General features: G+C 45.4%; 1 protein-coding gene across 4 annotated transcripts in view; it reads left to right on the top strand.

Moving 5' to 3' along the window:
- NSD2 (nuclear receptor binding SET domain protein 2) overlaps positions 1 to 12,924 on the top strand; it is a 94,114-nt gene that overhangs the window by 45,958 nt on the left and 35,232 nt on the right. For all 4 annotated transcript variants that reach the window (XM_030920509.1, XM_030920504.1, XM_030920500.1 and 1 more), the window contains exons 4-5: positions 3,873 to 4,039; positions 5,179 to 5,661. In XM_030920509.1, the coding sequence (XP_030776369.1) occupies positions 3,873 to 4,039; positions 5,179 to 5,661 (650 nt within the window). The remainder of the gene's footprint in view (positions 1 to 3,872; positions 4,040 to 5,178; positions 5,662 to 12,924) is intronic.

The raw sequence follows: 12,924 nt of genomic DNA, 5'->3' as shown, positions 1-12,924 counted from the left end.
TTCTTTGTAAAAAAGTTCTTTTCTCTCATCTTTTCTTCCCTTGGAAGAAAGAGATTCCCCTCTCCTAGAATCTTCCTTTTTCCTGCTTGAATCTGGTTTGCTAGCATTCTTAACCTTTTGCACTGCAGTAAGCTTAGACTTTCTTTAAGCTGCTTTCCCTAGTTATTTACATTGTTTTCTGTAGTTCTATGTGGGCGGCAAGCCACCCAGGTGCCAAGGCAAGAGACTGAAGGCACAGGCTGTTCCAGTCTAATAAAGAAAATACTTAGAATAGTTTTATTAGATATAGAATATAGACATGATTATATATGAATATTATCAATCATTAGTTTGTAGTATTATATTACTCTTTATTCCAATGTTATAATAATCTCTGTTCTACAATTATAACCTAGGAAAAACCAGGCCATACAGAGATAGGAGCTGAAGGGATGCGATGAGAAGTGACCAGAAGACAAGAGTGTGAGCCCTCTGTTACGCCCGGACAGGGCCACTAGAGGGCTCCTTGGTCTCGCGGTAACGCCAGTGCCTGGGAAGGCAACCGTTACTTAGCAGACCTTGGTCTAGCGGTAGCTCCAGTACCTGGGAAGGCACCTTTTACTTAGCAGACCAGGAAAGGGAGTCTCCTTTTCCCTGGGGTGGGGGTGGGGGTTAGAGAAGACTCTGCTCCACCACCTCTTGTGTAGGGCCTGACATCAGTCAAGCCTGTCTGCAGCCATCTGGAGGCCTAAATGTCTCCCTGTGATGCTGTGCTTCAGCGGTCATGCTCCTGTTTCACTTTCATGTTCTGCTCTGTACACCCGGCTCCACCTTCTAGAGAGCCGTAGCAGAATTAGTGAAAGTACTAAAGTCTTTGAAATGCATAGAAGAAATAATGATGTAAGCTGTCCCCCCTCTCTCTGCCTCGGCTACCAAACAGGGAAGGGCCCCCTGTCCGGTGGACACATGACTCATGGGACCTTACCTATCATTGGAGATGGCTCACACTCCTTACCCTGCCCCCTTGCCTTGTATACAATAAATAACAGCGCAGTCAGGCATTCAGGGCCACTACTGGTCTCTGCAACTTGGTGGTAGTGGTCCCTTGTGCCCAGCTGTCTTTTCTTCTATCTCTTTGTCTTGTGTCTTTTTTTTTTTTTTTTTTTTTTTTTTTTTTTTTTTTTTTTGAGACAGAGTCTCGCTCTGTTGCCCAGGCTGGAGTGCAGTGGCCGGATCTCAGCTCACTGCAAGCTCCGCCTCCCGGGTTTGTGCCATTCTCCTGCCTCAGCCTCCTGAGTAGCTGGGACTACAGACGCCTGCCACCTCGCCCGGCTAGTTTTTTGTATTTTTTAGTAGAGACGGGGTTTCACCATGTTAGCCAGGATGGTCTCAATCTCCTGACCTTGTGATCCGCCCGTCTCGGCCTCCCAAAGTGCTGGGATTGCAGGCTTGAGCCACCGCGCCCGGCTTGTGTCTTTATTTCTATGATATCTCGTCTCTGCACACAAGGAGAAAAAACCCACAGGCCCTGTAGGGCTGGTCCCTACAGTTCTATACTGTTTTCTTTCTTGGTTAAGTTTCCTTTTTTCCTGGAGGCTATTTTTGGTATCTTAAGACAGTTCGTATGGGAAGTAAATTTTGAGTCCTTGCAATTCAGAGTATGCTACCTTTTTTTTTTTTTTTTGAGATGGAGCCCTGCTCTGTTGCCAGGCTGGAGTGCGGTGGCACGATCTTGACTCATTGCAATCTCTGCCTCCTGGTTTCAAGTGATTGTCTTGCCTCAGCCTCCCGAGTAGCTGGGCCTACAGGCACACACCACCATGCGTGGCTAATTTTTTCTGTTTTAGTAGAGACAGGGTTTCACCGTGTTGGCCAGGCTGGTCTCGATCTCCTGATCTGAGGTGATCCGCCCACCTTAGCCTCCCAAAGTGCTGGGATTACAGGAGTGAGCTACCGTGCCTGGCCTGGAATATGCTGCTTTTCTATCTTCACACTTGATTGATGGTTTGACTGGGTATAGAATTTTATGTTGAGAAGAAATTCCCCTAGGAATTTTGAAGGTATTACTCCATTTCTTTATAGCATCCAGAGTTTTTGGCCATTCTTCACATAATTTGCTATTATTCACATGCCTTGCTATTCTATTTCTTGTTCCATTAAGTTGGAGGCTGGCCCTTCGCCCAACCCGAAGCGGCTTGAATTTGAGCAGGGTGTGCTCTGCTGTGGATGTTGGGACATTTAGGGCTGTTTTAGTTGGAGACTTGATTTTGGGTTTATTCTTGGAGCTTCTCTGTTTCTCCAGAAAGCCTATTATTTGGGTATCTGACCTTCTAGACTGATCTTACAGGTTGATATGGAAATAGGTATTTTTCATCTTAATTTTTTTCTTCTTTCTGGGAGATATCTTATCTTCCAAGCTTTCTTGTTGAATTTTTTTTTCATAGTTGTATTTTAGAATTTCAAATACCTCTTTGTTTTTCTGTGTTCTCTTTTCATAGCACACGGGGTTTCTCTATTGGGTGTCTTCTCTTCCCTTGTCTTGTGTGTGTGGCCCTGCAGAGGACCATTCATTTCTGTGTGTTTTGGATTCATTCATACTGGATGCCTCCCTGGGTCCAGGGGTTCCTTGGTGCTGGGCTTGTGTTTAAGAGCACAGCACTTAGAGCTGCCTGCACCCATGGGTGGGGAGGCTTGGTTATCCCACCCTCCTTTGCGTTAGAGGGTCTGATTGGCCATTGGCCACTTAATCAGGGGAATCTCCAAAAGACTCACTGGAGAGATTTTTCCTTTGGAGCACTTCAGGTCTTTAGGAAGTATCCTTTGATTCCTCGGGGCCAGTGTTCTGCATGAGGGGACAGGGAGTGGTAACCGCCACCCTCCCCACCTCACTGCCCCAGGGAGGTCCCCCTCCCTCTTCTCACCTGGCACAGAGATCTGACTTTTTAACCTGCTTACCTGTATTCACCTTCTCATTTGACTTCAGTGGAATCTGGTACCTCCTCTCTTGGGTTTTGGGCCTCTTTCTTTCCTCATCCAGTTCCCCCTGGCTGCATTGTGGGACATGGCTTCTTCCTCTCAGCTAAGGGTTAAGAGTAGTGGGCATCTGTGGGGTTACTCTGTGGTCTGAGTAGCTCTCTGAGGCCACTGATGCTCCTGTCCCCCTAGCACTGTGAGACAGCTGGGTAGCTAGCTGTTAGGTAGCAGGGCTGGTATTTGAACCCAGGTTGTGTGATGCCAGTATACTGCCTCCTTCACTGCTCCTGTCACTCCTTTCTTGCAGATGTCCTCTTGTCTTATTTGGTGTCTTTTTAAGAGGGAATAAAGGAGTGCATTTAGTCAGCTAGCTAGCTTTTTTCTTTCTTTTTTTTCCTTTTTTTTTTTTTTTTTTTAAGACAGAGTCTGGCTCTGTCACCCAGGCTGGAGAGCAGTGGTACAATCTTGGCTCACTGCAACATCTGCCTCCCAGGCTCACGCCATCCTCTCACCTCGGCCTCCCGAGTAGCTGGTACTACAGGTGCACACCACCACACCCGGCTAATTTTTGCATTTTTCGTGGAGACAGGGTTTTGCCATGTTGCCCAGGCTGGTCTCAAACTCCTGAGCTCAAACAATCTACCCGCCTCAACCTCCCAAAGTGTTGGGATTACAGGCTTGAGGGACCGCGCCTGGCCTGGTTGGCTTTCTTTCCCAGTCAATTTTAGAACCTTATCTGAATCTCTTGTAAGTTAGTTTCCCTCTTTGGCATGTGGCATGGTAGGGATAAGTATAGAACTTATTTTGAGGTTAACAGGCTCAGACAACACCAAGGAAAACAACTGCAAAACAGCAGTAGATTTGATTAATTTCATCCCAGAACTAACTTTCATTTTCTAACATTTTATTTTAAAAACTAGGTCAGAAAAAGAGTGCACGTCAGTATCACGTACAGTTCTTTGGTGACGCCCCAGAAAGAGCTTGGATATTTGAGAAGAGCCTCGTAGCTTTTGAAGGAGAAGGACAGTTTGAAAAATTATGCCAGGAAAGTGCCAAGCAGGCACCCACGAAAGCTGAGAAAATTAAGGTGATAGATGACCCTTCAGTCTACTTTTAAACCAGAAATTTAATTTTTATTCTTTAACTTATTTTTGTTTTGAACTTATACTTACTTGCTCAAAATATTGTAATGGCTTAACAATCTCTTTCATAGTTGACATTTGCCCAAGAATGCTATGTTACAATATGATAAAGTTTTTTTAGAGACACAACTTATTTTTTTTTGCTCACTTGATGACTCTCAGAGATAACTTGTTTTAGAATTTTTATTTTTATATGTATATGTACACACACATATATACACACACACATATATATATACACACACACACATACATAGAGAGGGATTATATTAATGTAATGTGATAGGAATTGATTTCTGGTTTAAAGAAACAATAAAGGTATTATGTTGGGCTGAATTCTAAAATTGGTTTTTATATGTTTTTTATTTCTATTATTTTTTAAAATTTTTTTGAGATGGATTTTCACTCTTATCGCCCAGGCTGGAGTGCAATGGCATGATCTCAGCTCACTGCATCCTCTGCCTCCCGGGTTCAAGCGATTCTCCTGCCTCAGCCTCCCAAGTAGCTGGAATTACAGGTGCCTGCCACCACACCTGGCTAATTTTTGTATTTTTAGTAGAGACAGGGTTTCACCAGGTTGGCCAGACTGGTCTTGAACTCCTGACCTCAGGTGATGCATCTGCCTCGGCCTCTGCAGGTGCTGGGATTATAGGCAGGAGCCACCACACTGGTCAAGTTTTTTATTTCTAAAATTATGTGAAAATGTAAAAGTATTCTTTTTTTTTTTTTTTTTTTTTTGAGGTAGGGTCTCACTCTGTCGCCCCAGGCTAGAGTGCAGTGGCGTGGTCTGGGCTTACTGCATCTAACGCCTCCCAGTTCAAGTGATTCTCGTGTCTCAGCCTCCCTAGTAGCTGGGACCACAGGCATGCACTACCATGCCTGGCTTATCTTCTGTTATTTAGTAGAGACGGGGTTTTGCCATGTTGGCCAGGCTGGTCTTAAACTCCTGGCCTCAAGTGATCCATCTGCCTCGACATCCGTAAGTGCTGGGATTATAGGCATGAATCATGTGCCTAGCAAAAGTAGTTAACTTTTATGTTTGTGTAATGAAACTTACAGTGTCTCTCTTTTTTTTCCCCCCCAGCTATTGAAACCTATTTCAGGGAAATTGAGGGCCCAGTGGGAAATGGGCATTGTTCAAGCAGAAGAAGCTGCAAGCATGTCAGTGGAGGAGCGGAAAGCCAAGTTCACCTTTCTGTACGTGGGGGACCAGCTTCATCTCAACCCTCAAGTAGCCAAGGAGGCTGGCATTGCTGCAGAGTCTTTCGGAGAAATGGCAGAGTCCTCAGGAGTCGGTGAAGAGGCTGCTGAAAACCCCAAGTCTGCGAGGGAAGAGGGCATTCCCATGAAGAGAAGGCGGAGGGCCAAACTGTGTAGCTCTGCAGAGACCCGGGAGAGTGACCCCGATGTAGTGAAGAGTACTCCTCAAAAGACGGCAGAGGCTGACCCCAGAAGAGGAGTAGGGTCTCCTCCTGGGAGGAAGAAGACCACAGCCTCTACGCCACGAAGCAGGAAGGGAGATGCAGCATCCCAGTTTTTGGTCTTCTGTCAAAAACACAGGGATGAGGTCAGTACTAAGTTGTGTTTCGTGCTAGCAAGTTTCAGAATTTGGGGAACATCCCTTTAGTGCAGAATCATCTGTTTCTCAACATTATCAGGAGAATCTAGCATGAGTCTTGCATAGATTTTAGATCTAATAAATAAATATTATTAGTGAACAGCCATTCTGACCCTTGAGGGAAAAGATACTTGACTTGCACTCTGGGTTCCTAAAATATCCCTCCTAATGTGGATAAGAAGATACCTAGAATAGGCCAGGCATAGTGGCTCATAATCTCAGTACTTCGAGAGGCCAAGGTGGGAGGATTACTTCAGCTCAGGAGTTTGAGACCAGCCTGGGCAACATGGTGAAACCCCATCTCGACAAAAATTAGCTGGGCATGGTGGCACATGCCTGTAGTCCTAGCTGCTTGGGAGACTGAGGCAGGAGAATCCCTTGAGTCCTGAAGGCAGGGTTTGCAGTGAGTTGTGATGGCATCACTGCACTCTAGCCTGGGTGACAACAGAGCGACACTGTGTCTCAAAAAATAAAAAAAAAAAAAAACTGGCACAGAGGAAGGTGGGTCTCATCAGGCTGCGCTTTGCTTGAAGTGTGTGGCCGTGTCCTTAATGTGTGACTCTAGGTTAGCATTTTCTCCAGCAGTCTGTTCTGAAGCTTCCAGTGCAGGATGTGCTCGTCTATAAAGCTCATTGTATTCACTGGCACTGAGAGTGTTGATTTATTTTCCTGACATTTAAAAGGGTAGCAATGTGATTAAGACATTTATATAATTTTCTTAATTGTTTACATAAAATACACAGTCTGTTAGTACATAATAAAGGCTGTAAAGAACTGAAGGAGTTGGGTTCCCCACTTCCAACTTTTGGTTATGTTACTTGAAGTGGGAGATAGTCTAGTGCTTAAAAGGCTTTAAGTGTTCATTTTAAATTTACTTCCATAGGAATTTTCCATTCAGCAGTCTAAATCTACGTGGGGATTAAAGGTATCAAAAACAATAGTGTCGGCCAGGCGCAGTGGCTCACACCTGTAATCTCAGCACTTTGGGAAGCTGAGATGGGCAGATCATGAGGTCAGGAGTTCGAGACCATCCTGGCCAACATGGTGAAACCCCGTTTCTACTAAAAATACAAAAAAAAAATTAGCTGGGTGTGGTGGTGCCTGCCTGTAATCCCAGCTACTCAGGAGGCTGAGGCAGGAAAATTGCTTGAACCAGGGAGTTGGAGGTTGCAGTGAGCCGAGATCGCACCACTACATTCCAGCCTGGCGACAGAGTGAGACTCCATCTCAAAAAAAAAGTCTGTCTTCAGAAAATTTTCCATGAATCTTTAACCAGCATGTATTTTGTGGCAGTCAGCATGGCACAATAAGGAGCCATGAGGAGTTCAGGCAGAGATGCATAAATAGGTGACTGTGGGTATTCTAAGAAATCTACTGGACATGATTTTTTTGTCCCTCTATGGGATCTGGAAATTCTACCAGAGAAAGGCATTTGAGTGATATCTTCAAGAGTAATCCATGGCTGGGCGCGGTGGCTCACGCCTGTAATCCCAGCACGTTGGGAGGCCAAGGTGGGCCAATCACCTGAGGTTAGGGGTTGAGGCCAGCCTGGCCAACATGGTAAAACCCTGTCTCTACTAAAAATACAAAAATTAGCTGGGCATGGTGGTGTGTGCCTGTAATCCCAGCTACTCAGGAGGCTGAGGCAGGAGAATCACTTGAACTGGGAGGCAGAGGCCATAGTGAGCTGAAATCATGCCACTGCACTCCAGCCTGGGTAATCCATAGGGCTTTTCTCAGGAATGCAAGGGTGGTCTGATGTTAGAAAGCTATTATTGTGACTTACTGTGTAATGCTCATCTCCATAGAGGGAGAAAAGGCATTTGATAAAATTCATTGCTTTTTTTATTAAGTAAACACCCCGTATTTATGGGGTATATGTGATATTTTGGTGCATGTATTAAAGTTCATTGCTTTTTCTCCTTGGGAGGCTGAGGTGGGAGGATTGCTTGAGCCCAGGAGTTTTGAGGTTACAGTGAGCTGTGATTGTGCCACAGCTTTCCAGCTTAGGTGACAGAGTGAGAGACTGTCCCATAAAAAGAAGAGAAAGGCTGAGTGTGGCGGCTCACACCTGTAATCCCAGCACTTTGGGAGGGTGAGGTAGGAGGATTGCTTGAGCCCAGGAGTTTGAGACCAGCCTGGGCAACATGAAACCCTGTCTCTAAAAAAAAATTTTTTTTTTAATTAACCAGATATGATGGCATGTGCCTGTAGTCCCAGCTACTTGGGAGGTTGAGGCAAGAGCTTGAGTCCAGAAGTTTAAGGCTATGGTGAACCATGATCATGCCAGTGCACTCTAGTCTGAGCCACAGAGTGAGACCCTGCCTTAAACAAAAAAATTATTGCTTATTGATAAAAGGTTACTAAACCAGGAATAAAAGGGAACTTCCTAAATCTGTTGAAGGATATGTATCAGAAGCTTTCATCGAGGATATTACTGATGAAACTTTAGAAGCATTCTCTTTAGGCCAGACATGGTGGCTCATGCCTGTAATCCCAGCACTTTGGGAGGCTGAGGTGGGTCGATCACCTGAGGTCAGGAATTCAAGAACAGCCTGGCCAACATGGTGAAACTCTGTCTCTACCAAAATTATAAAAAATAAGCTGGGTGTGGTGGCGGGCACCTGTAGTTCCAGCTACTTGGGAGGCTGAGGCAGGAGAATCGTTTGAACCCAAGAGGTGGAAGTTGCAGTGAGCCAAGATCGTGCCACTGCACTCCAGCCTGGCAACAGAGCAAGACTCCGTCTCAAAGAAAAAAAAGGCATTCTCTTTAAAATCATGAACGAGGACGAGCTACAATGGCTCACACCTGTAATCCCAGCATTTCAGGAGGCTGAGATGGGTGGATCACTGAAGGTCAGGAGTTCGAGACCAGCATGGCCGACGTGGTGAAACCCCATCTCTACTAAAAATACAAAATTTTGCCAGGTGTGGTGGCGAGTGATTCAGAAAGGAGAATCAGTTGAACCTGGGAGGTGGAGGTTGCAGTGAGCCCAAATCATACCACTGCACTCCAGCCTGGGCGACACAGTAAGACTCTGTCTCAAAAAAAAAAAAAAAAAAAAAAAGAAAAAGAATGAGACAGGAAACCATTTTTCACCATTTAGTAAACATTGTACTGAAAATACTAGCCAATATTAGGCCGGGCATGGTGGCATATGCCTGTAATCCCAACGCTTTGGAGGCCGAGGTGGGCGGATTACTTCAGGTCAGAAGTTCAAGACCAGCCTGGCCAACATGGTGAAACCCCGTCTCTACTGGAAATAAAAAATAATTAGCCAGGTGTGGTGATGCGTGCCTGTAAGCCCAGCTAATCAGGAGGCCGAGGCAGGAGAATTGCTGGAACCTGGAGGCAGAGGTTGCAGTGAGCTGAGATCACGCTACTACACTGCAGCTTGGACAACAGAATGCGTCTTCGTCTCTAAGAAAATGCTAGCCAATATTATAAAGGAATAAATAAAGCTGTCATTGTTTGCAGAAGTCTATGTAGAAAACTCAAGAGAATATACAGAAAATCTTTTAGAATTAATAGAGCTTGCTAAAATTGGTGGATATAAAATTAACATACAAGTGCAGCATCAAAGAGGAAATGTAATGTTAAAAAAGATACCATTGATAATAGAAACAAAAATGTCAGGTACTGTGGAATCAGTATTATGAAATATGCATGTAACTTTAGAGAAAAATAACATATTTTAGCAGATCCCAATAAAGATATATTTATATATGGGAAGATTCAAGCTTCTGAAGTTGTCAATTCTCCCTTTTATAATCTATAAATTCAGTATAATTCTAATAAAACGTCTAACAGGAATTTCTTTGCGCTTTGTAAGTGGATGCTGATGTGGCCACATTTGAAGAGAGGCTTGGCCTAAGGACTTGCTCTACCAGATAAGAAGTTCTGTTATTTAAAATAACAGTATTTGGCCAGGTGCAGTGGCTTACACCTGTAATCCCAGCACTTTGGGAGGCTGAGGCATGCACATCACCGGAGGTCAGGAGTTTGAGACCAGCCTGGCCAACATGATGAAACCCTGTCTCTACTAAAAATATAAAAATTAATCGGGCGTCGTGGCAGGTGCCTGTAATCCCAGCTACTTGGGAGGCTGAGGCAGGAGAATTCTTGAACCTGATAGGCAGAGGTTGCAGTGAACTGGGATTGTGCCACTGTACTCCAGCCTGAGTGACAGAGCAAGACTCTGTCTCATAAAAAATAAAATAGCAATATTCACGCAGGACAGTCATATGGTCCAAGATGGGGTCCACAACAGGCTCCTGAGCATGTGGACATGGATGGGAAAGGGCTGCAGACCAGCTGGGTGGGATGTCTGCACTGGACATGGTGCTTGGACCACTGGTGGTTTATGAACTTGGCCAGCATGGGAGAGGAGCTTTGTCACCATGGGAGAGGGAAGGATTTCTTAAACCAGCCAAACTGATTAACAGGCTATAAAGGAACTATGTATGTTAACATGAAAATCTAGGCCAGGCATGGTGACTCACACCTGTAATCCCAGTACTTTGGGAGGCTAAAGCTGGAGGGTTGCTTGAGCCACTGCACCACTTCAGCCTGGGTGACAGAGACCCTGGCTCAAAAAAAGAAAAAATTCTTATGTGTCAAGGACACCATGAACACAGTGAAAGGACAAATTCTGTAAAGAGCCGAAACACTTCTGAAGGAGAAGGTCAAATTTCTTGGAGAGCCAGTAAGTGCATCAGGAGATGCTGCTTAACTGCGGCCATGCCCAGGGAGCTGTATGTTACGATCCTGGTGGGGTGGTCCTTCTCAGCCATCAGGTGAGCAGACATCAGACTCAGAACAGCCGGGGATTGAGCGGATGAGCAACAGTGGGACTCCTCGTACAATGCTGGTAAAACATCATTTGTTACACCTGTTTTGAGAGAAATTTGGCAATATCTAGTGAAATTGAAGATGTGCTTTTTTTTTCTCGTACAGTTTTACTCCTGTTTACCCTAGAGTAATTTTGCCCTTGCACCCAAAGAGAGACCACAGTGTCCAAAACCAAAAAGTTACCGAGTGACAGACTATGGTGTGTTCCTACAGTGTGACTACACATCAGTTAAAGTGAACTCATTGGATGTCAAAGAAGAAACAAATTGCTGAAGGGTGTGCACATTCTATCACTTGTGTAAAATTTGAAAAGGGCCACATATCCATAATTGAGTTTAACCTATCCCTTTCTCTGTGTCCATCTAAAAAGTGTAAGTGGGCAGCTGTGAAGGTGTGTGCCTCTCTCCAGGAGCCAAGAGGTCTACCCAGGGAGGAGCCATTAACACCTGGTGGAGTGGTTGTGGTCATTGTTGGATATAAAATGATACAAAGCAGGCCAGGCACAAGGTGGGAGGATCACTTGAGGCGAGGAGTTTGAGACCAGCCTGGACAACATAGCAAGATCTTATCTCCACCAAAACTAAACTAAAATAAAATGGTTTAAAGCACTCAGCAATGTGTGGACAGCCACCGTTTCAGGCATGTTGGGGGAGGGTGCAGTGGCAAGCTCTGATTGGACACCTCAGTGTTTGACAGCTAGGCCTGCACAGGGTGGGTGAGGTGCTGTATGCTCTTAGGCCCTGGAAGGAGGGTGAGGCTGTGTCGGGTGGGAACTGCCCCGTCAGCCACTCTGGCATGTTGCTTGGCTGTGTCTCCACAACCTGTTCACTAGTTTGGAATTGTGAAAAAAAGTGGGTACCTGAGAAAGCCACTGTCCAAAGACCACTCTATTGGCTTTTTGGGACCCAAGTTGATCTCGGGTGGTCCTTCTAGTGCTAAGAAATGTGCCAAAAATGAAAGTCTGGATTGGCACTGTACTAAAAGTAATATAAAACCAAACTGAAGGTGTACAGTTAAAATTGAGTTCTGGGCCTGGTGCAGTGGCTCACACCTGTAATTCCAGCACCTTGGGAGGCTGAGGAGGGCAGGCTGCTTGAGGTTGGTAGTTCGAGAACAGCCTGGGCAATACGGTGAGACTCCCATCTCTACAAAAAAAACAAGAAAATTAACAGGGCGTGATGGTGCACACCTGTAGTCTCAGCTACTCAGGAGGCCCAGGCAGGAGGACCACTTGAGCCTGGAAGGTCGAGGCTGCAGTGAGCCATCATTGTGCCACTGCACCCCAGTTTGGATGACAGAGCAAGATCCTGTCAAAGCAAAAACTACAAAAAATGGAGCTCTGTATTAATGTCCAGCACTGCCTTGCCCACCCCTTATCACTGATGGAAGGCCCGTGGGGCCTCCCTTCCCTCCACTGGACTCTGGCTGGGTGGTTTTGAGGAATTTTCTATTAGAAAAGCAGTGACTATTAGGATGCTCTTTATAACTGTTCTGTTATAAGCAATTCTAAACTTGAAGAAGCTCCTCCCTGCTTCCATCTATCTAGCTCTTTCTACATTGTTTTTTCTTTTTTGGGAGTGCTGGTGCACACAAGGATGGTTTTTGTTGGGTTGTCAGTTAACCAATGGCCATCCCTTGAGATATAGAGTCAGGTGGAGCTTCCCTGCTGTTTCCTGGACCTTCCTTTCCTAGGGTCCCTAGATGGAAGGCTGACTTCAGGACTTTTTGTTGCTACTTGCTGACTCTTTAGAAGTCATTTTCTTTTTCTTCTTCTTCTTCTTCTTTTTTTTTTTTTTTTGAGATGGAGTTTTGCTTTGTCGCCCAGGCTGGAGTGCGAAAGAGCCACCTTGGCCCACTACAACCTCCTCCTCCTGGGTTCAAGCGATTCTCCTGTCTCAGCCTCCTGAGTTGCTGGGACCACAGGCACACGCCACCACGTCTGGCTAATTTTTGTATTTTTAGTAGAGATGGGGTTTCACTATGTTGGCCAGGCTGGTCGTGAACTCCTGACCTCAGGTGATCCACCTGCCTTGGCCTCCCAAAGTCCTGGGATTACAGGTGTGAGCCACTGCACCCAGCCTAGAGGTCACTTTCTAACTTTGTTTCTCCCTACTAGTGAAGAAATGTATTTCTTTACATATATATAAAGATTTTTTGTTTTTGTTTTTGAGATAGGGTCTTACTCTGTCGCCCAGGCTGGAGTGCAGTGGAGCAATCATGGCTCGCCACAGCCTTGACCTCCCTAGGCTCAAGTGATTTTCCCACTTCAGCCACCCTAGTAGCTGGGACTAGAGCCATGTGCCACCACGTCTGGCTAACTTCTGTTTTTTATAGGGATGAGGTCTCGCTATGTTGCCCAA

Source organism: Rhinopithecus roxellana, chromosome 2 (genome assembly GCF_007565055.1).
Source record: "Rhinopithecus roxellana isolate Shanxi Qingling chromosome 2, ASM756505v1, whole genome shotgun sequence".
Classification (NCBI taxonomy): Eukaryota; Metazoa; Chordata; class Mammalia; order Primates; family Cercopithecidae; genus Rhinopithecus; species Rhinopithecus roxellana.
The sequence above is the reverse complement of the archived record's forward strand: the minus strand, read 5'-3'. Positions and strand labels throughout refer to the sequence as shown.